At 40.0% G+C, this 24,272-nt stretch overlaps 1 protein-coding gene across 6 annotated transcripts in view; it reads right to left on the bottom strand.

Annotated features, from left to right (window-relative positions):
* Nucleotides 1–1,783: 1,783 nt before the first annotated feature.
* The window catches only part of LOC117595652 (zinc finger protein 420), a 33,755-nt gene continuing 11,266 nt past the window's right edge, over nucleotides 1,784–24,272 (bottom strand). The window contains exons 1-10 of one of the 6 annotated variants that reach the window (XM_034310580.2): nucleotides 10,927–11,116; nucleotides 9,908–9,939; nucleotides 9,612–9,668; nucleotides 9,035–9,167; nucleotides 8,770–8,910; nucleotides 8,519–8,617; nucleotides 6,704–6,975; nucleotides 6,240–6,304; nucleotides 5,917–6,104; nucleotides 1,786–3,335 (exon numbers count right to left, since the gene is read on the bottom strand). In XM_034310580.2, the coding sequence (XP_034166471.2) occupies nucleotides 2,062–3,335; nucleotides 5,917–6,104; nucleotides 6,240–6,304; nucleotides 6,704–6,975; nucleotides 8,519–8,617; nucleotides 8,770–8,910; nucleotides 9,035–9,089 (2,094 nt within the window). In that variant the 5' untranslated portion in view covers nucleotides 9,090–9,167; nucleotides 9,612–9,668; nucleotides 9,908–9,939; nucleotides 10,927–11,116 and the 3' untranslated portion in view covers nucleotides 1,786–2,061. Of the gene's footprint in view, nucleotides 3,336–5,916; nucleotides 6,105–6,239; nucleotides 6,305–6,703; nucleotides 6,976–8,518; nucleotides 8,618–8,717; nucleotides 8,911–9,034; nucleotides 9,168–9,611; nucleotides 9,669–9,907; nucleotides 9,940–10,926; nucleotides 11,117–17,001; nucleotides 18,250–20,673; nucleotides 20,868–21,011; nucleotides 21,080–21,257; nucleotides 21,530–22,173; nucleotides 22,282–22,391; nucleotides 22,503–22,634; nucleotides 22,762–24,272 lie in introns of those variants that run through there. The other 5 variants (XM_026910611.3, XM_053239538.1, XM_053239535.1 and 2 more) reach the window with 5 other exon arrangements.

The following is a 24,272-nucleotide window of genomic DNA, read 5'->3' on the forward strand; positions in this document are numbered from 1 at the left end:
AATATTAATAAACTGTATTTGTTATATTTATGCATATTTTATGTTTTGTATTCATGTTTCTTACCATTATTTGATATTTCAGATGACTCAAATGTACTAGAGCTGGCGTGTCCCTGAGATAAAATAATTATTATTAATAATGACCATAATTATCATTCAGCTTAAGTTGACATTATTCATCTTTATCATGCTAATTATATCCAAAACGGTTGCAGTTCCCACTCACCTGTGGATGCGTCCTGTTAAATTTCATATTCTATAAAGCGGATCAGATCAGCGGCTCATTTTCTGACACACAGAGTTGATAGAGCTCCTGTTTCTTGGTAACATCATTAGTGCTTTACTGTGGTTTCTCTGGCGCTGGCTCTGTTATGCCTACACAAATAAAAATCAGCACACCTAAATGTTACGCGCCACACAAACCAGCTGCCACTGAGACTGCACAGACACACACACACACACACACACACACACAAATAACAACTCGTACATGTAACACCGAACCCTAACCATCAGTACACCACAACCTTAACCATTACCTTACAGTTAAGGCTGCCTAGGTCGCTACGGTTTCTTGCACATCATCGATGTTGTTTCTAATCTGTTTTTACTTTTTGTGCCAGCAAGCAGTTCTGTAGATCTGAAAGATGTTAAACTAACAGTCTTTCTTCACATAATCATAAAATTGATACTCTATAAACTGATCTAGAGGCACATCAAGGCTCCATATCAACCTGGGAATTTCCGTCTGCCGCATCACCACTGCATTTTTGGACCTCAGGTTTTTAGACCTGAGCAAACAAGTTGCACGTGCACTATATGGCCAAAACTACAGCACTGTGCAAAAGTCTTTTTTAGTACAAACTTTGTTATAGATGTTTATTTTCTGACTTCTACATTATTGATTCAGTACAAAAACATTTTAGATTCCAAACATTAGTTTTCCAGCACAAAATGAAATGTTACAGAAAAATGTTTGTACGTCAGTAAAGAAAGCAGCAGATTCCATAAGAGACACTTTTCAGATAAAAACAGAATGAAGGCTGCTGGGTTTCGCTGCAGAAATAAGAAGCGAGTCGACAGTCAAAGTCTCCAGAAGAACTGTGGCTGCTTCTGCAAGATGCTCAGTAACACTTCCAGCTCATTTCCTTATAAAACTGCACACACTGCACCTCAGATACTGCTTTATTTATTTAAAGCGAAGGATCGTCACATTAAATACTGACTTTGTTTCATTTATTACTGTTTACTGCTCTTTATAGGATTTTTTTTATGTAAAAACATTTAATTTCATTATTTTTGAAGGCATTTTTGCTCTACAGCATTTCTTTGCATGTGAATTAGACTTTTGCACAGAACTGTATGTGCACTCCTGACCATCACACCCACAAATTCTTGTTGAACATCCCATTCCAGATTTATTCCCGCTTTCCACTAAGGCTGCACAATATACAGAAATGATCGAAATATCGCAAATGTAAATACCACGATATGCATATCGCAAGGGCTTGTGATAACAGAATGAATTTAATACTTTAAAAAGTTACGAAAAGTCAAAGTTTTAGGGCGACGCACATAGCAGAGAGTGCTTTCTTCTCCTCAAAAGAACATGAAATGTATGCTGATTGTCATTTTCAGTTTTTAAAATATAAATCTATATAAATTAAATTGATTTTACACCCTTCTAGCATTATTGTACCGCATTATATTATATATTATAATATTATATCACGTTATTTAAAAAGTTATTGCATTTTTCTTCCATATCATCAGCCCTATTTTCCACTAGATTTTGGAGCGTCGCTGTGAGGATTTGTCCATTCAAGGGAATATGCCGTACAAAAGGAATAATTTCCTATAAAATATACTTGTATATACATTTATATACAATAATGACAGATATAATGGTGCTATTATTATAACTATTTAAACAGAATCACAGTGAAAGAGTACATTCTTTTTCTTTATTTTTACCTTCAACATGAATTAAACAGCAATAGGTAAATATATAAACCGTACTTCAATGTTTTCCCAAATTAACACTGAACACTTTAGTGAAGATCATGTTTGTTGATTTAAAGTTAAAGTGTCACATGGAGATAGTTCCATGGTAGTGCACTTGTGCGCCTTAAACGGACCCAAGTAAGTGAATCTCCTTCTGCACTGCGAGCACTGATACGGCTTCTCTCCCGTGTGAATGCGCTGGTGTATTTTGAAAGCGCTCTGCTGCGTATAACTCTTCCCGCACTGTGAGCAGTGATACAGTTTCTCTCCGGTGTGAATGCGCTGGTGTATTTGGAGAGTACTCTTCTGAGTAAAAAACTTCCCGCACTCTGAGCACCGATACGGCTTCTCTCCTGTGTGAACACGCTGGTGCGTTTGGAGATAACTCTGGTAAGTAAAGGTCTTTCCGCACTGTGAGCAGTGATACGGTTTCTCTCCTGTGTGAATACGCTGGTGTTTTTGGAGAGTAGTCTGTCGAGTAAAACTCTTCCCGCACTGTGAGCAGCAAAATGGCTTCTCTCCTGTATGAGTGCTCTGGTGGAGCTGAAGGGCACGCTGTTGTGTGAAACTCCTCCCGCACTCTGAGCACTGATACGGCTTCTCTCCGGTGTGAATGCGCTGATGCTGTTGCAGAGTACTCAGGTGTGTAAAACTCTTTCTGCACTCTGAACACTGATACGGCTTCTCTCCTGTATGAATGCGCTTGTGTTGTTGGAGATCACTTAGGTTAGTAAAACTCTTCCCACACTCTGAGCAGTGGTACGGCTTCTCCCCCGTGTGAATGCGCTCATGTAGCTGGAGATTACTTTGTCGAGTAAAACTCTTCCCACACGCTGAGCACTGATACGGCTTCTCTCCTGTGTGAATGCGCTGATGCAGTTGGAAATTACTCTGTCGAGTAAAATCCTTTCCGCACTGTGAGCAGTGATACAGTTTCTCTCCTGTGTGAATGCGCTGATGTATTTGGAGATTAACGGGTCTTGTAAAACTCTTCCCACACTCCGAGCAGTGATACGGTCTCTCTCTCGTATGACTCTGCTGGTGCTGTAGGAGATAACTCGAATGAGAAAAACTCTTCCCACAGTCTGAGCAGTGATAGATTTCTTTCTGTATTTGTCCGGTGTCACTGCAGAGATTACCAGAGGACATTTGCGAGCTGCTGAGGCTTTTTGTTGACATTCGATTATCATATTTAACTTCTCCAGATTTCAGCAATCTTACATATTCTTCATAATGGCATCTTTTCATGTGTTTGTGGAGGTAAATTTGAGATGTGTAGGAAAATGGACACAAAGAGCAGGAAAAGACTTGCAAAGGGGCACTCTTCATTTCTGGAGAAGAAAATTAAAAGAAGTTTTAGATATCAATGGAACAAAATATGTGACACAACCAGTAATCATGCAGAAACAAGATGGTCCAATGGCAGAGACTGTTGGAATAAGGAAGGGAGGGGGACACAGTGTAATTCTAGCCTCATTCCTGTCACTATGATAAGTTACATAGCTGCCCGTGTGGTAAAAGGTTGGCCATGGAACATTTTTCTTTGCTCTCTCCACCATTATTTCCAGAGAGCCATAAGAAGCCTAAACTTTGAATAAGCTGTAAACACCAGTGCCTGAGAATGCAGAGGCACAAAGTCCAAAGGTCCAGTGAAAGAAGACCACTTCTTCTTACCCCTTGGAAAGAAGTTACTGCTCATAGAGAGGCAACAATGTGGAATGTGGATCACCAGTGCAAAGCCACTTCACAGATTCACAGAATACAGTCCCAGTCCAAACAGCAAACAAATACCAACCCTTTATGGTGTTACAGTGACACTTCCACACAGCTTTACTACCTAGACTGCTGTGGAGATCTCCTGTAGCTTTACTTGTTAACTCAGGAGGGAGTATCAATGCTCCTCGTGTCAGAGAACTGGATTAAATCAAGTTATAGTTCACCATGCTGGAGTTCTTAGGTTTGGTCTCCATGGGACATCATCATCGGCAGGCCATTGTTACACTGCTTACTTGGATGATGTTCTCCACTCAGAGTTCAAGGCTCTTCTAACTGGAGAGCTGCCAGCTTTTAGCCTCTGCTCGATTATTTGGCCATCAGAAAAGCTGTACTCGAGAAAGATGGTCTGTCCCTGGAAGGGTACCCCTTGGGGTACGGCTAGAAGGGGACAGACCATTAACCTTTAGCCTGAGGTTCTTTGACTCCTGTAGGTGCTGGCTGAGCCCTGAACCAAAGCAGCTACACACACCAAGAGAGCTGGACTGGTGCCTGGGCAGGTCTGCAGTGAATCAGACACTTCCGGCCAGACTGTCCCAGCAAGGAGGTGATCAATACTCTAGGAGATCTATATCAGGTCTTGATGGATTCAGGCTGCACGCAGACCCTGATGCATCAAAGCCTGATTCAAGACAAGGTATTGGAATCAACCCTGGATTTGATTAAGGACTATTGACAGATCCACTAGTTGCCAATGTCCAATGAAAAACATGACTCTGGGACACTGGCTATGTTTCAATGACAAATCGATTGTGTCCTACAGCCCCACAGTGCATATGTCGCTGATCATAATCTATAGTAATGACTATAAATGTGAAAGCAGTTGTAAAAGCATTAAGATGAGCTCAAGCTGATGATAAATTTGGCAATGTGTGAAATAGATAGGTGGAGGTACAGTATGTGGCCTTCCACTTGAGACATTGGCAAGTATGTCCCCAGATTGATAAGACTACTGTACTTCTGGCCTGCCGGCAACCTGAGATAAAAAACAAAAACACAGATACTGGGGCTGACAGGATATTACTGAAGGTTTGTGTCTAATTATTCAAACCTCATGAGCCCAGTGACTGATTTCACTAAAAAGGGAGTGGCAGATCCGCTGTAGATGTTGGAGAAGTGCCAGTAGATATTTTGTAAGTGTTAAAATGTCTCTCTTTGGGGGCCCCCTGCTTCACTCCCGACTTTTCTTTCCCTTATTTTTCACAGACCGATGTGTCGGCTGGGGGTCGTCCTGTCCCAAGTGGCAGAGGGGGAGCGCTGCCCTGTATTGTGCATCAGCTGGAAGCACTTTCTTACCAAATGCGTTAACAAATACACTATGTGGCCAAAGGTATGTGGACACCTGACCATCACACCCGTATATGCCCATTCCAATGCCCATTCCAATACCATGGGCATTAACACAGTTTTGGTTCCTCCATTGTTTCCACTCTTCTGGGAAGGCTTTCCACTAGACTTATCCCAAAGGTGTTCAGTGGGGTTGACGTCAGAGCCCGGGCCACTCCACAGTTCGTCCAGAGCAACCTTGGGAAACTATGTCTTTATGGACCGCGATTTGTGCACAAGTGCACTGTCATGATGAAACAGATTTGGGCCCTTTAGTTCCAGTGAAGGAAATCTTAATAGTTCAGCATGCAAAGACATTCTAGACAACTGTGCGCTTACAAAAACAGTCTAGGGAAGAACCACATATGAGCGTAATGGTCAGGTGTCCACAAACGTTTGGCAATATAGTGTAACGAGACTAAAACGATGCACTATATTCTGTGTACTATATATCTACAATACATAGTACGGTTAGGCCTTTAGGAAGGACCAGTATCAGAACATTCTCACAGGAATAAGAAATGATTTTAAGACCCAAAGTGTCCAGTCTAAATTCTGCTTCTAAACCGCTTCATGCAATGCACTGGTGTTGCACAGTGTGTCAGCTATTCACCAAAATTCAACCCACAGTGCCTGATGTCTTTTCCCTAATATCTGAAATCAAAATATCTTGGCCAAAACTGTTGGGTTTGTCCAGATCCCAGATATTTTGTGCAGCAAATCCATCTCTACATCCAGGTAAATATTAAAATAAACCAGATGTAGTATTCAGTGCTAGCCAAGGATACTACGCAGTGAAAATGAAATGATCACCATTTGTTGACTTTTTGTTCCAGAGGTAGTCAAATGTAAGGCTGAGATGTTTGGTGTACTCCTCTTCACACCACACCAAGAGCTCCTGCCCTGGTTTGATGGGTTTACAAGAACGATAAAGAATCCCCCCTTGATACTGGAACACAATGAGATTCTTCTCTTCACCACTACGAGCACAATTCACGTACCTGAACAGATGACGGGAGGATACAGTAAAGAAAAAGAGGAAGGGGACAGATCTATTAGTGGCAGGAGAAAGACCACAGTTTTCTAACAAAATAAAATCAATACCTAGACAAAGACCCAACCTCTGTATTGCTCACCTCATCCAGTTAGCGTGTGTCTCTTTCTTGGCATCTATGTATTCCTCACCCTGCCTCTTGTATATCTGAAAGAAATGTTAAGATACAATAAAGAATTATATAAAAACAACGAAGACACCTGAAATGCTAAGTGTCTTTAAATTTCACTGCCTTTTCAAATGCATGATGCACAGCGGTCTTGGTGTCAGAATCAGTGCTTTAAAATCTGTACATCTCAGTGAGGGATCAATGTTGCATCTGGGAAAAATACATGCTGTGCTTTCTTTGCATTAGTGGGAATGTTTTCATGAGTGTTGGAGGTGATGGAAGGCCAGAATTTGTACATCAAGGGCTCTCTGGATAAACACAGCTGTGTGGTTTACCTGTGCTGAAAGGACTGAAAGTTGAGGCCCTATCCCATACGCAATATTGATAATCAGTTTATAATTAACCATTGGAAAGTGTTACCATGTTGTGAAACTCACCACCCAAGAGTAGACACTGTTCATGGCTTCTTCTCGGGCTACCAGATCTCCCTGGTAGGGTCCAAAGTGCGCATCAGCTGGAACAGTCTCTCCTTTATTAAACACTCCCAGGCCAGCGTTAGGAATACCAGACTTCCGAATCTCTAGACCAGGAGGAAGGGTTTGTCTGGCTCTGTCATTGACCCCCATGGGAACAAGAGTATCATGGATGAACAGAGCTGGACCATGAACCTCACATTCACTGATGAAGAATGATCTGCAATCCTCACAGTCTGGAAGGAGAAGATGAAACTACGTCCATATCGATCAGATTTTAAAATGTAAGCAAAACTTGTTAAAGCACTAGTGCATATATGAGTGTTTCCTTTATTCCTAGGCTTCTAAAACTGTAATTACAAGGAAGAGTCACATTTCTTCATGACTTCCTAAGCTTCTCGTGATATGTCACCATATGGCAGGTACAGCAAAGTTTTATGCATAATTTGAGTCATCCGTGTGACACTTCTCCTTGATGCCAGTTTACTGTGATCACACTGTAGGCTACAAACTGGGTAGTGTGGACAGACAGGACTCTGTGACCAAGTTACTGATTCCTGTGCAATGCGGGAAGAATCAGGGGTTGGGCAGACATGAGATGGTGAGGCCAGTTGTGGACCAGTTCATCCTGCAGCATAAGGCTGTCCAGGTTCACCAAGGAGAACCACAATCAGCAATGCAGCATCAATGAAGAGGTCCATCTGCTCCCTGTCTAGCCTTTCTGAGAACCCACTTCTGGTTGTAGCTGCCACTCTTCTAAGCCTAGACAATTTGCTGCACCACTGTATAGCCTTTGCAAGTGAGTCACTTTTAAAGAGGCTAACCATGAATGGGCCAACATGAGGAGCTTCCATGCAAGGTGAGTCTGATGACTGATACAGTATATCCTTCATGTTATCCAGAGCAGACCAACAGATCCTGATGTCTCACAACCAGGCTGATAACCCACATCTAAGAAGCTCATATTTCCACCAAACCCATGAGGATTACTGCTGCAGCTTCAAGCAACAATACTAGGAATCAGAACCACACATAACGGCCTGGTTGGATCTGACTGCCATGCTTAATAACACTTGGTACATGTTGGGGTGAGAGGGTGACTAGCATTTTTAATGAATTTAGCATAAATTTAAATAACTGTCATTGGAAGGAAAACCTTAAAAATGGTGTTTGACAGTATTGCTAATATTATATCATACTTCACTTTACAACTTATGTCTCAGCATGGGTGTGTTTGTGCACTCCTGACAGGGGTGAAACGGAAAAAATAATACTCTGAGACCTTCTGAGAAAGGGAGAGATGTGGTCTGGGTCTGCTTCCACGTGCAATGCAATTGCAGTGACAAAGCAATTCAACTCTGAATCGAATCAACTACAGGAAGTGAAACAAAAAATGATGTGCATTTTGGGAAGCATTTTTTTAAACAAGCTCCTAAACCGACCCACAAGCTGCAAAAACTGAACCTAAGGACAGTTTGAAGCGTTCAGGATATCTTGAGCTGATTTCAGTAATTTCTACTCACACTTGCCTTTTTCATGGCTGTTTTTCTGAGTAATAACTAAGACTCCACAAGTATTCAACCCTATCCTTCCCATTCGCCCCCTCAGCAAATGTTTTTGGCATGTTTAATTATTGTGAAAGCAAATTAAATAATAAACAAAACATACATGATTAATTTCACTCTAATTTTGACTTGGCAAATGGAGTAATGTATGTAAAAACACCCTTAGGGTCTTCTTGGGTTCAGATTGGACTCTAATGTATCCCTGTTGTCTTACAAAGATAGTCGTCATCTTCAGGTTCTTCATCTTTTATTACAGGCTGCTTGTGTTCGTCCGTAATGATGACCCGTCTCACAGAGCTCGATGTTTCTCCACCTGAAAATTCATAATCAGAATTTAAATCCAGGCACATCAAGAAAAGTTTTGAAACACAAAATGTAAAAAACGAGGGGGAAGAGACTATTTTGGGACTGACCCTGTCACATTTAAGCCTGATCAGACCGGTGGGATTGAGACACGAAACTTACAGAGGTACTCATCTTCTTCAGGTTCTTCATCTTCTTCTTCTTTTACAGGCTTCAGGAGTTCTTCATCCTGTTGATCCACAGGACTGATGTGTGTTACAGATTGTGATGTTTCTCCACTTGGCGTTTTATTCGAATTAAACACTGTCGAGTAAAAAAAAAAAATAACAAAAAAAAGAGGAAAAGTGACTGTGAGTAAAAGTTTTCCAGTCAGAAATCAAGCCTAGTAACACTGAAAGGTGGACTCTAATGCGCCTTGTTTTCTTACAGAGAAAGTCTTCATCTTCAAGTTCCTCTTTCTTTACAAACTTCTGTTGGTCCATGTTGATGGCGTGTCCCCCAGAGCTTAATGTCCCTCCAGAGGAAATTGTCCAAGTCTCTGTTTGCACATCGTCACATAGCTAATGACCAAAAAAAACCCAAAAAAACAAAAAACAAAAACTATTAACTAATATTACTTAGCAAATTCAGCAAACAGTGTCAGCAAAGAGACTGAAAACAGACTCGAAGTATGCACTGGCTTTTTCTATCTTTTATCTTTTCTCTGCTTTGTAAAGTAGGTGTGTGTTTTATAAAGTACTATCCACTTTGGACTCTCATAATTCATCAGCTGTCATGTGCATCAGATCCCTTAATCCATTTTAACATCCATCTATTTGTACAGGAAGACGAGAGTGAAATGTAAACACAATAATAGCCTCACGCAATACTGCTTCGCCCATACTCACAATTTTTAATTTTAAAATATTGAGGTAAACAATTTAAGCTTCCAGAACATAAAAAAGTAATAAGCATTTCCAACATTTCAGGTTTAAGGAGAGAAGGAGAGGAAGAAATAATCTCACCAGTCGTGCAGTCAGAAACTGCAGCAATCACAAAAACTCAGACAGACAGTGGATAAACTATAAAATAATAATTTTATATTTAATAAACTATTAAACTGCACATAACATAGCAGTACATTTTCAATGTGATCTATAAACAAATTGGTTGTCTAATGTTCACACTGCAAATATTTTCTCTGATCTGCAGTGACTGGTGCAGGAGAGCACCGGAGAGTGCCATAAACAAACAAACAAACAAACAAATACTTCATGATCATCATTAACATTAGTTATAAAGTGTTATATCAGACACTTACTTTGCTTTCTTTCTCTTTTTTTTTGCTTTCACCTGAAACCAAAAAAAAGTTGTTTGAAGCTGAAATTTCTTCAGTGGCTTCTCTAATAAATATAATTAAATGATGTTTACTAAATATTTGTCTAATGTTAGCTAAATCAAACACATATTTTCAACCAACAGAGTTTTTTTTTTTAAATAACTGTGAATTGATGTTATTAATTAACAACTAATATTATTAATTATTGTACTAACATCTTTTTATCATTTTACACTGTGACTGTTTTGTTTTTAATGTTAATTTTTTCTTTTATATATTCCTTTTTTTTTTATTTCTTCTATTCTTATTCAACTGTTTTACTCCTTGTCTAGGTTTTACACTTCTAATTTTTTAAAATTACATATGTGTATTTGATTTGCACCCCAAGTGGACAGATATTTATTTGTTTATGTCAAAATTAAACATTTCATTCAACTCAAACCCCTGAATGCAGTAGAGTAATTTAAACTGAATTTAACAATAATGATTAAAATGATTTTGGGGGAAAATGAATAAAATTAGCTGGTGATGGAGTTGGGACACCATTTTCCCCCCCAAATTCTTGAACAATCTGCTTTTCTAGTTTAATTTATAATACTGACAACTGTTTTATTATTATTATTATTATTAAAACATATACTATCCAAAATAAACCAATTCATTATTAAATAATTAGGCTTAGCAAATGATAGCTAACAATTCAGGTTTCTAATTATAAGCAATTATTAATGATCTACTCAAACAGTAGGAAAAAACAAAAAACAAAAACTAAGTTATGAAAGAAGTGAATTCACTAGAAATCAGTATTAATTGACTGTAACGTTCCAAGGCTGAATCCCAAACGGCTTCCCATTGGCTAGTCAAGTGCACTTAAAATGGCGGCGATGCCGTTACGTCATACCCTACGTAGTGCACTTCATAGGGAAGCGGAACTCCGTTTAGGATTCAGCCACCGATTGTTAGCCGAGCAGCTCAGCTAGCGCAGTCCGGTTCAAACTCACCTGGATTTTTTAAAGCAGAACTCAAACATTAACTAATTTATAGATTTAAATCGATCACATCTTCTGTGAAATGCTTTTAGAAATATTTTCATGCATAAATGAGCAGCATTAGCTGTAACAAAAAGCAGCTTGCTAATAGAGAAACAGCAGCGCTGCTTCTACGCGGTTGCGTTTATGGTGCACTACCGCCACCTACTGTACTGGAGGGTGGAGAGAGTGGCAATACAAATACACAAATAAATAAACAAAATAAAATAAAATAAAACCATCTACTGTACTGGAGTGTGAAGACAGTGGAAAAACAAATAACTAAATAAATTTAAAAAATAAAATAAAATAATACAATCTACTGTACTGGAGGGTGGAGAGAGTGGAAAAACAAATAACTAAATAAATTTTAAAAATAAAATAAAACAATCTACTGTACTGGAGGGTGGAGAGAGTGGAAAAACAAATAACTAAATAAATTTTAAAAATAAAATAAAACAATCTACTGTACTGGAGGGTGGAGAGAGTGGAAAAACAAACTAAAAAAAAATAAATGTTAAAAAATAAAATAATACCATCTACTGAACTGGAGGGCAGAGAGAGTGGAAAAAACAAACAAATAAATAAATAAATAAAAATAAATAAAAAATAATAATAATAATAATACCATCTACTGTACTGGAATGTGGAGAGAATGGAAAAACAAACTAAAAAAAAATAAATGTAAAAAATAAAATAAAATAATACCATCTACTGTACTGTAGGGCAGAGAGAGTGGAAAAACAAATATATAAATAAATTTTAAAAATAAAATAAAATAATACCATCTACTGTACTGTAGGGCAGAGAGAGTGGAAAAAACAAACAAATAAATAAATTAAAAAATAATAATAATAATACCATCTACTGTACTGGAATGTGGAGAGAATGGAAAAACAAATAAACAAATTAAAAAAATAAAATAAAATAAAAATACCATCTACTGTACTGTAGTGTGGAGAGAGTGAAATAAAATAAAATAAATAAATTTACCTACTGTGCTGGAGTGTGGACAGCGTGAAAAACAAATAATAATAATAATAATAATAATAATAATAATAATAATAAAAATTCTGCCTCTAAATCTATGCTATGAATTACTGTTCAAAACATTTTCATCCACAATAGCTTTTATTACAGTGTTTGTATGTTTTGTCTTGAATTTTTCCTAAAATCCTGCCTCCACTCTGTGTGCGTGGAGTCTGCATGTTCTCCCCAGGCTTCGGGGGTTTCCTCAGGGTACTCCAGTTTCCTCACCCAGTCCAAAGACGTGCGCTGGAGGCTGACTGGCATTTCCAAATTGTCCATAGTGTGTGTGTGTGTGTGTGTGTGTGTGTGTGTGATTGTGCCCTGTGATGGGTTGACACCCCGTCCAGAGTGTCCTCTGGGATACACTCCAGGCTCGCTGCGACCCTGTGTAGGATAAGCAGTACGGAAAATGGATGGATAGATGGAATGAATCTTATGAAAAAGAGCATTTTTCAAATTTTCTTTTTCAGATTAGTTCCTGATTTATTTCTGTAGGATAAGCGGATAAGCTGTATGGAAAATGAACGGATGGATGGATGGATGTTGACGCATTCAGCTGACACATTCCTACTCCCACATGATATTGTTCATTTCTATATCCATTTCCAGAGAAGCTGAACACATAAATGTCACTCGTAGCATTTTTTTTTATTTAAAGAATATTATTTTCTTACCTTCTGACCAGCTACCACCTTCCAAAAAACAAGCCGATAGACCATCTTTTGCCAGCTGGAAAGTGCCAATAGAAATGGAACCATTTCCAAATTATCACTACTAATGCTGCATCATAGACATTATTATTAAAAACAAGCAAACAAGAAAATATACTGATCCATTAGGCAAGTCTAACAAAAGGAAGTTGGAAAATAAGTGTTTTCACAATTGGGTCCTCTTTAAAAGAACCGAACTCAGACCCCTTGAAGTGGACCAAGTGAAGAAGGATCCAGTTCTCTTTACGTTCACATTGTCCCTGAAAGAGGACTCGGATCCTTTTTTTGGTCCACTTAAGCAGACCTCTGTGTGTTCATACTGTTGCTTTTTGGGTCCTAGTCCTCCTGCAATGCTGTGCAATGCAGAAATATTGTGCAAGATGGCTGACCCAAAACATAATATTGCTGTACAACATGATTTTAAAGTGACAAAAGACAAATAGAGAACACAATTAAAAAAAAAAAAGACAAAGAAATCAAGCCATATACAGTTGAGGTCAAAAGTTTACATCCTCCTTTCAGAATCTGCAAAATGTTTATTATTTTACCAAAATAAGAGGATCATACAAAATGCATGTTATTGTTTATTTAGTGCTGACCTGAATAAGATATTTCACATAAAAGATGTTTACATATCGTCCACAAGAACATCACTGATGCTCCAGAAGGAAAAAACATGCATTAAGAGCCGGGGGGTGAAAACTTTTTGAATTTGAAGATCAGGGTAAATTTAACTTATTTTGTCTTCTGGGAAACATGTAACTATCTTCTGTAGCCTCTGAAGGGCAGTACTAAATGAGAAAAATACGATATTTAGGCAAAATAAGAAAAATGTACACATCTCCATTCTGTTCAAAAGTTTTCACCCCCCGGCTCTTAATGCATGTTTTTTCCTTCTGGAGCATCAGTGAGCGTTTGAACCTTCTGTAATAGTTGCATATGAGTCCCTCAGTTGTCCTCAGTGTGAAAAGATGGATCTCAAAATCATACAGTCATTGATGGAAAGGGTTCAAATACACAAAAAATGCTGGAAAAGCAAAGAATTTGTGGGACCTGAAGGATTTTTCTGAAGAACAGCAGGCAGTTTAACTGTTCAGGACAAACAAGAGACTCTTGAACAACTATCAGTAAACAAAAAAACACAGCTGTGGATCATTCAGGTAACAACACAGTATTAAGAATCAAGGGGATGTAAACGTTTGAACGGAGTCATTTTTATAAATTCAGCTATTATTTTCTCTTGTGGACTTTATGTAAACATCTTTTATGTGAAATATCTTATTCAGGTCAGCACTAAATAAACAATAACATGCATTTTGTATGATCCCTCTTATTTTGGTAAAATAATAAACATTTTGCAGATTCTGAAAGGGGGGATGTAAACTTTTGACCTCAACTGTATTTCTGGCGTAATTTTTTTCACTTTAACCCCGCACTGCAAGGTGTTCCTTTTAAATCCTCTGTCATTCAGTTTTGCTGAAAACTGAAGAAACAGGTCTGAATTTCTGTGGGTGGTTGACAGTTGTTCTTAATATAGTCCTCCTTCTAAATTTGGAGAAGTGCAGCCATTTCCTCATCTGTCCATAACATCTCTCTTCCAGCAGAAGCAGCCATGTCCAATAGCGAGATTTGTACGGAGGCCTGTATGAGAATTTGTGAATGGACAAATCAAGTGAGCCCGGAGTGATTTGGGTTCACAATGCATGTTTTTAGCGAACCGTACTCAGACCACATCCCAAGATGATCTCGGTTCTGTTTATAAGGGTCTGAGATCGTTTGAAGTGTACATACATGGGTCAAAAATCCAGCGAACCGCGCTCAGACCCCTGAAAAGGGACCAAGTGTGAAAACACACCAACTTATCAGCTGGCAAAGATGGTCTACCAGACCTGTGAGCTGACAGCTGGTCAGACTAAGCTGGATTTTCTGCAGGGCTAGCATTTATGCAGCTTTTAAATATTCACTTTCTTATCATTGTGAGATTAAAGAATGAATAATGTTGACAAAATAAGTGGTGGAAAAAAAAAAAAATCAGTGCAGTATTCAAATTACAGAGGATCTGAGAGGAGCTGCCAAGCGCCTTTGAAAAAACAATTAGTAGAAATAAGAAATTTTCTCATTTAACAATTATTTTTACTCTAGCAATGGTTTATACAATATTTAAAAAAAGCTAACTGAACAACAGAAAGCATCTCTCAATGCATGTCTTTTTGAGTTCAGCTATAATCCCGCAGAAGAGACCTCTACAAGGCAAAACCTCAGATTAGGTCAGAAGTATAAGCGAAAACAAAAAAGTGGAACTGCAAACACACAGGAATGGAGAAGGGAAACGATTAAATGGTCATCAGCATTCAGAAACCTGTTAACTAGCTAATTCTTTGCTACAACAAGCTATCGTATCTCGTAGTTAGCAAATATTAACTGTCTATTAATATTAACCTGCAATAATTTATAAATTTGTTGAATCAGCTTTGAACTGTGCTCTCAGTACCATTTCACCTGAGTGTACCTCACACAAAATGGTTTCTGTACATTTCAGAGAAAAAAGGAGAAAGAACCTAAGAAAAGATTTAGATACTTTCTTTAGATTCTTTCTTTCTATTTTCTCCTCAAACACAAACCAGTCCCAGGATATGAAGAGAGAAAAGGGAAGAAGAATCCTACTTTCAGTACTAAATTATTCTTTTTATTACCTTTATTAACCTTACATCAAGCAGATACACTATATGACCAAAATTCTGGACATCTGACCATCACACCCACATATCCTTGTTGAATATCCCATTCCAGATTTATTCTTATTAGCCAGAATAAGCTCCACTCCTCTGCGAAGTCTTTCCACTAGATGTTGGAGCGTGGCTGTGGGGATTTGTGTTCAATCGGCTACAAGAGCATTAGTGAGGTCAGGCGCTGATGTTGGGATGTCGAGGAGGTCTGGGGTTCAGTCGGTGTTCCAGTTCATCCCAAATGTGTTCAGTGGGGTTGAGGTCAGGGCTCTGTGCAGGACACTCGAGTTCTTCCACTCCAACCTTCACACACCATGTCTTCATGGAGCTCGCTTTGTGCACAGGGGCATTGTCATGCTGAAACAGGTTTGAGCCTCTTAGTTCCAGTGAAGGGAAACTGTAATGCTACAGCACACAGAGACATTCTATACAATTGTGTGTGTCCAACTTTCTGGTAACAGTTTGGGAAGAACCACATATGGGTGCGATGGTCAGGTTTCACAAACTTTCGGCCATGTAGTATAGCTTCATATGGTGTACAAGGTGAAAAGACGAAAAGGGAAAAGAGGCTGTATGACAGCCATATTTATTGCAAAGTCTAATACAACACTACGTGACTTTGTTGGATCACAGCATGCAAGTGCACAAGAAGGTATCCAGGTGATTTTTTTTTTTCCATCTCAAGAAAACAAATATAATGTCATTACACAATGCAGAAAAAACTAGTTCATGCTTTAACAACATCTAGGTTGAACTATTTTAACATCTTGTTGTCTGGATGAACTATCAGACCCATAAACAAGCTCATTTAGTCCAGAATGCAGCAGTCAGAGTACTGTGTGCCCTACAAAGTTTGATTATATCACTCCTACAGTATCCACACTATATTGGCTCCCTGTAAAGTTTCACATTGATTATAAAATACTACTCTTACCCACAGTACCTAAGCAAAATTTTGGTCTATTTTAATCCAAAACTTCTGTTACAATGAAAAGGCGCAGGATCTTTATCAGTACCTAGAATACTGAAACCTACAGCAGGAGGAGGAGCTACAAAGCCCTGCCTAAAGCTATGGAACAGTCTTCTAATTAGTGTTTGGAACTCAGACCTAATCAAGTCTAGGTTGAAAACCTGTTTGTGTTTACTCAGACATTGTTAAATAGCTGTTCTCTTAGGTAAAGATGCAGCTCTGGGTGTTCACGGATGAAGAGTTATTGTAAACTGGGATGTTTTGATGCTGTTGCCCCCAAATACTCATGGTTTCTTGACATTGTAATAGCAATACACTGTTGTCCCAGGCTTCAATATGACTCTTATTTTAGATAATACACAGTATGTGTCAAATCCATAAGAACCACTGAGCGTTTCAAGGTCATCCATGTGCAATGTATCCTCAGCTTTCTTGCTTAAGGCAATGGCTTTGCGCCTATATTATTTACCCAAAGGTAATCTATTGTTGTCTCTGAGATTCACATACTGAATTGTAAATAAAATGGTAGATTTGAAAAAACAAATACATACATCAATGAATACAAATGTTTAAACCTTAAGATTTTGTGTAAAAGTCCTCCCATGCTATGAGCTGTAATATGGTTTTTCTTTTGTGTGAATGTGCTGGTGTTTTTGGAGAGTACTCAGCTGAGTAAAACTTTTTCCACATTGTATGCATTGATAAGGTTTCTCTCCTGTGTGGATGAGCTGGTGTCTCTGGAGAGTGCTCAAGTGAGTAAAACTCTTCCCGCACTGTGAGCACTGATACGGCTTCTCTCCTGTGTGAATGCGCTGGTGTCTTTGAAGAGTACTCAGGTGAGTAAAACTCTTCTGACACTGTGAGCAGTGAAACGGCTTCTCTCCTGTGTGAACCCGTTGGTGTAATCGGAGATTAACCTGTTGTGTAAAACACTTTCCACACTCCGAGCAGTGATACAGCTTCTCACCTGTGTGAACACGCTGGTGTCTTTGGAGAGTACTCAGCCGAGTAAAACTCTTCCCACACTGTGTACAGTGACACGGTTTTTCTCCCGTGTGAAGACGCTGGTGAAGTTGGAGATTAACTTGTTGTGTAAAACTCTTCCCACACTCTGAGCACTGATATGGTTTCTCTCCGGTGTGAACGAGCTGGTGTCTTTGGAGAGTACTCAGCCGAGTAAAACTCTTCTCACACTGTGAGCAGTAGAATGGCTTCTCTCCTGTGTGAATGCGCTGGTGAAGTTGGAAACTTGTCTGTTGTGTGAAACTCCTTCCACACTGTATGCAGTGATATGGCTTCTCCCCCGTGTGAATGCGCTTGTGTAGCTGGAGATTACCTGGTCGAGTAAAACTCTTCCCACACTCAGTGCACTGATATGGCTTCTCCCCTGTGTGCATGTGCTGGTGTAACTGGAAATGATTTTGTCGAGTAAAATCCTTTCCGCACTGTGAGCAGTGATACAGTTTCTCTCCTGTGTGAATGCGCTGATGTATTTGGAGATTAACGGGTCTTGTAAAACTTTTCCCACACTCCGAGCAGTGATACGGTCTCTCTCTCGTATGAATGTGCTGGTGTTGTAGGAGATAACTCGAATGAGAAAAACTCTTCCCACAGTCTGAGCAGTGATAGATTTCCTTCTGCATTTGTCCGGTTTTACTGTAGAGAGTACCAGAGGACATTTGCTGACTGCTGGAGCTGTTTGTAGACATTTGATTATTAAGTTTAATCACTCCGCATTTCAGGAGTCTCACATATTCTTCATAATGGCATCTTTTGATGTGTTTGTGGAGGTAAATTTGAGACGTGTAGGACAACGAACACAATGAACAGGAGAAGACTTGCAATGGAAAGCTCTTCAATTCTGGAGAAGGAAATTAAAAGAGGTTTTAGAACTTGGAGTGAAATTGAACAAAAATATAACTGTGAGAACCAGTAATCATGAACGCCTGAAAAAACTGTCAACCTCACTGAAAAGCAAACGCTCCAAATCCAGGGCCAGCGAAAGGAGACCACTGCTCACCTGCCAATGCAAAGGAGCAACTGCTCCCGGAGAGACGATTTGGAAACATTACCATTGCAACGGTACACAGGATGCCTTTTCAAATGACAAACAAGTGCCCACCAACCCTGGACTCCACTATGCTGCTTCAATACTTCAATTCTGCCAATTCCTCATACTTTTGTGTCAGAATCTCCTGGACTTTGGCCTTCAACTGATGGGATCCAGCACAGGCAGATGCCACTATAGGATGCCCAGTTGCACACACCTATACTAGCACCCATAAACTATCATTATTTGCGTTTACAGCATTTAGCAGATGCCCTTATCCACAGCAAAATACAAAAGTGAATTATAGTTTCTATTAAAAAAAAATCCATCTTGTTAAAAACCCTGATGGTACAACAGGAGGTTGGTACAACATGAAAGAAAGCACACAAGATGTATTTTTTTAATAAATAGAAATGTTAATGAACAGAGAAGGGTCTTGATGCATGTCTTACTTGAGAGATGGTGGGTTGAGTTGAGCTGGGCTAGAGAGTTTTAAAATCTGATGCAGTGATCTATAGAAAGCCAGTGGAGGGAATGTGGCAATGGGGTTGTGTGGGAGAACTTGGGGCGATTGAAAACAATTCTTGACTCAGCTGCAAGAGTTGTATATAATGCAGGGGCAGATCTGCCAGGAACTTTGAAGAGAGATGTGCCAAGTGCGGTTTGTAAACTGCTGCCGAATCCCCACAAAGATATACCACCAGAGGTACACCTGGCAAGGTGGTGGTATATCACATTCACTAGGGAGTAATGACCAGTGCGCCGGGCCCCATAGGACAGGATTAAGACATCACACCCTGTTGGGGTTCTTAGGTGCCAAAAGGTTGAACAAAGTTTGGTCTCCATGGGACATCATCCTTCTCAGGTCCCACCATTAGGGCCTTTCGCACCGCAGGAACCATTTCATAGTACCTGAACTAATTGTGGAACTACCCAATTTTTAGCGTTTTCGCACCTCCGGAACTGGGTGCGATTTTAGAACCGGACTGCCTTTTTTGAGAACCAAATGAGCTCCTACTCTGGAGCAGAGTCTAACCAGCACAACTGGTACTATCCGTGACGTAAGTAGACGCTGATTGGCCAAACACGTACGAAAACGCCCTCACCCGCCATGATTTAAAACGCCATGTAAACATACTGTAGTGTCGACTTATTTCGCAAGTATGGAGAACAGCGATAGATGGACGCGAGACACAACAAAAACACAGCTCCGATCACAGCGTCCTCCATCCTCCGGTTGTTTACGCTGTTCTTCTTTGTTTCCGTTGTTGAACGCCGCGCACAAATGACGTCACTGTTGACCGGCTTACATCACTTCCTAGTGCCCACTGTCGGTGCGAATGTAACCTTTAAACGGTACTGGGAAATAGTTCACGCAAAATTGTCCAGTACTTTAGTACCATAAATTTAGTTCTGGAACTAAAGCAGTGCGAAAGGCCGTATTGTTATACTGCTTACCTGTATGATGTTATCCACTCTGAGAATTACAGGCTAAATATCTGATCGTGAGAAAGACTGTAATCAGGCAAGATGGTCTACACCCAAAGGGGCTCCACCAGTGATTCTGCTCACTGGTGTTAGAGAAGCACAACAGGCCATTACCTTTTGTTCAGAGGCTTCCCGACTTCTGCAGGCACTGACTGAGGCCTGACCCAAAGCAGTCAGAGAAAGTCAGTCCCCAAGAGAGTTGAAATAGGGCCTGGGCAGGTCTTTAGGGAGCCACAAACTGCCTCAATATAGAGGTAATCAACACTCAAGGGGGTCTTGGTGGATTGAGGCTGTGCGTGGTCCATGAAGCACCAAAGCCTGATTCATGACGAGGTATTGGGAAAGTGTTGGGAGAGATGAGTTGGCACTGTAGTGTTCAAAAACCTCAAATCCCATTCTGATCTGACTTGGAGACTATTTCTCCCCATCACAAAGACAGAAGTTGCAAGCATAATTTTCAGGCACATTTTTTCCCCCCATGAAACACCACACTGAAACTTCCCCTGGCATGATTGTGAGCAGCAGTACAACTTGCTTGAGCACAATGGAAAAGTGGTTCAGGAGAAATTAGGTAAGAATTAGAAACAGAAGTAATTGAGAAGTCACACAGTGACTGGAACAGCCATACTATGCTTGTGCTCAAGCCAGTCCTTTCCTGCATGGACTTCCACTAGGATTGTTGATAGTAATGACCACCAGAAGCATATGCGTGCAAGTAATAAGGTCATTAATATAAGCCAACCTCACCATTACCATTTGTTGACTTTTTGCTCCATAGGTAGTCGAATGTAACACCGAGATGTTTGGCGTACTCCTCTTCGTACCACACCAAGAGCTCCTGCCCTGGTTTGATGGGTTGACAACAACGGTAGAGAATCCCTCCTTGATACTGGAATGCCATGAGATTCTTCTCCTCACTGTTACGAGCACAATTCACATACCTAAAAGGTAATACACAAATGACAAGGACATAGAATGGGATAAATCTTTCAGTGGCAGGGGGAAACAAGAGTTTTCTACCAAATAAAATCGATAACTAGACGCAAGACCCAACAGCTGACAGAAATCAACAGTGAATTCTTCACCTCATCCAGTTAGCATGTGTCTCTCTCTTGGCATCTATGTATTCCTCACACTGCATGCTCTTGTATATCTGAAAAAATGTTAGCACATATTATTTATTTATATAAAACAAAGAAGACAGCTGAAATGCATAATGCTTGTTAAATGTCTCTACATTTTACTGCCTTTACAAATAGGTGATATGTGAATGATATTTGTAGGATCTGCAGCGGTTTTGGTGGAAAGAACTATATTGCAAAAAAACTCACCACCCAAGAGTAGACACTGTTCATGGCTTCCTCTCGGTCCACCAGATCTCCCTGGTAGGGTCCAAAGTGCATGCCAACTGGAATAGTCTCTCCTTTATTAAACACTCCCAGGCCCGAGTCAGAAATACTAGACTTCAGAATCTCTAGACCAAGTGGTAGGGTTTGTTTGGCTCGGTCATTGACCCCCATGGGAACAAGAGTATCATGGATAAAGACAGCTGGGCCGTGAACCTCACACTCACTGATGAAGAAGGATCTGCAATTCTCACAGTCTGGAAGGAGATGATACAAAAGTAAGAAACTAAGCCAATTTCACTCAAATTTTAAAATGCAAAACTTTTTTGAGATATTTCTTTATTTCTAGGCTTCTAAACTGTAATGACAAGAGGCAATCACACATCATCGCAACTCTCTAAGCTTCCCGTGATAGGACAACATACGACCTATACCAGGGGTGACCAATCTTATATGCAAAGGGCCGGTGTGGGTGCAGGGTTTTCATTCCAGTCAAGCAGGAGCCACACTTCTGGAGCCACCAAGCAAGAGCCACTTCTGATAGACCATTGAAAGCTGAGATCAATTGATTGATCTCAGCTTTCAATAGTCTATCAGCCATGGCTTCTGCTTGGATGGAATGAAAACCTGCACCCACACCGGCCCCTTCTGGATAAAACTGGATACTCCTGGCCTATACAGTACAGTAAAGTGCAGAACAAACTGAGATTGCCACATTTATGATGGTAGAGTCATCCACGTTGTTATGACATCACATAATTGATGCATGATGATTAGTTAAACGTGATCACGCTGTAGCCTACAAACTGGGTGATTGGGAACGACTCTGTGACCAAGGACTAATATGTGAGAAAGCACCCTTAAAGTCTTATGGGGTACTAATGCATCCCTGTTGTCTTACAGAGATAGTCATCATCTTCAGGTTCTTCCTCTTTTATAGGCTTCTTCTGAAATACTTCATTGTCTTCGTCCACAATGATGACCCGTCTCACAGACGGTGTTCCTCCACCTAAAATTTTATAATTGGAATTTAAATCCAGTCACTTCAAGTAAAATTGTGAAGCACAAAACACAAAAATGAGACTACTCATACCAGTGTGATTGATGCCCCAAACTTACAGAGGTAGTCGTCTTCTTCAGGTTCTTCTTCTTCTTTTACAGCCTTCGTGAATTCTTCGTCTGATTGGTCAACAGGGGTGACATTTGCCTCAGATCTTTCTCCATCTCCGTCTGAAATTTTGTTTCAATTAAATATTGTCAAGTAAACATAAAAATAGAGAAATGGCATTTCTGAACATGGTCCAGTCAGAAAATAAGCCCAGTAACCACTGAGCCCCACTCTAATGCACCCTGCAGTCTTACAGAAGTAGCCTTCATCTTCAGGTTCCTCCTTCTTTACAACCTTCTCTTGGTCCATGATGGTGTCACATCCCCCAGAGTTTAATGTCTCTCCAGCAGAAGTTGTACAAGTCTGCATGTCTTCACATAGCTAAGGACCAAAAAACAATAACACTTACTCACCACAGAGTCTCAAACCACAATCAAAGTATGCACTTGCGTTTTCTTTTATTTTGTATCTATTCTCAGCATGGTAATTTAGATTTCTGGTTTTTAGTGTACTGTCTCTGTTGTGGGCTCTGATGACTTTAGTATTGTTTCAGTGCATCTGTTGGTAAATTGCTAATTAGTTTTCTCAGGTGTGTAGTCAAAAGGGGTTTCAGGCCCTCCAAGGTGTGAGTTGTGAGCAGGGCTTACTCTGAGATTCTCTCAAACTATCCTCGCTCCTAACTGGACTTCTGTCTGGCTCCACTCTTCCTCTTTTTTGCTAAGAACATGCTGTATACAATTAGTTTTGACCATTAAGATGCTAACCAGCACACTCCATATCAAAGGCCCTTTTCACTGTTACTGTGAGTTTCATACTACTAGATCAGTCGAAACGAAATCATTGGTCCTCATCCTCCTTGACCTCTGAGCAGCCATTGGAACTGTCAATCACAATACTCTCCTGTCCATGCTCATGAGTCTTATGATCAAGTCTGGTGATTTGCTTCTTACTTGTAATATATATCGGGTGACATGGAGGGGATCGATATCTGCTCCATGCAGTCTTTCAAATGGTGTCCCATAAAACTCAATGTTGACCCTCCATCAATGTATTCTCCCTCTATATGAGGTCATCCTCAGTAAGACTGTGTATATCCCTGGAGATCCATCACCATGTCAAGGTCTTGTGATCTCCCTGGACACCGCACGCAACCTTGAAGCAGTTCTGGATATCCAACTATCCTTCTTGCCTCATACTGCTAACCTGACAAAGCAATGCAGGGTTCTCCTTTACAAGATCAGGAGGATCTGGCTATTTCTATCCACGGAGGTCACTCAGGTGCTTGTTCAGTCGCCTGTCAGCTCAAGATTGGACTACTTCAACTTGCCAACTGTGCCAGGTGGTAGAATGTTCCTCTGCCTGTTTGAACAGCCAGGTCACTGGCTGACTTCAAACAAAAACTGAAGACCTACCTCTTCACTGAGCACTTAAATGAGCCCAATTATAAAAGAAATCCCCGTTTTTGCTGCTTTGCCAACTCATTATACTAAACTGCATTCTAACAGGGATTTAGCCTGATAGTATTTTAGACCCTGAATTATCTAAAATAAGCGTATATACCCTGACTGTCCAATATAATAGAAAAACCTCTACACCTGCTCATTTATTGGCAGCAGCACAATGCATAAAATCATGCAGATGAAGGTCAAGAGCTTCAGTTAATGTTCACATCAAACATCAGAATGAAGAAAAAGTGTGATCTCTGTGAATTTAACCGTGGCGTGGATGTTGGTGCCAGATGGGCTGGTTTGAGTATTTCAGAAACTGCTGATCTCCTGGGATTTTCGCCCCCAACAGTCTCCAGAGTTTACTCAGAATGGTGCGAAAAACAAAAAACATCCTGTGTGCAGAGGATTTGCAGGCTGAAACACCTTGTTGTTTAAAGAAATCAG

This window comes from Pangasianodon hypophthalmus, chromosome 14, assembly GCF_027358585.1.
Source record: "Pangasianodon hypophthalmus isolate fPanHyp1 chromosome 14, fPanHyp1.pri, whole genome shotgun sequence".
NCBI lineage: Eukaryota > Metazoa > Chordata > Actinopteri > Siluriformes > Pangasiidae > Pangasianodon > Pangasianodon hypophthalmus.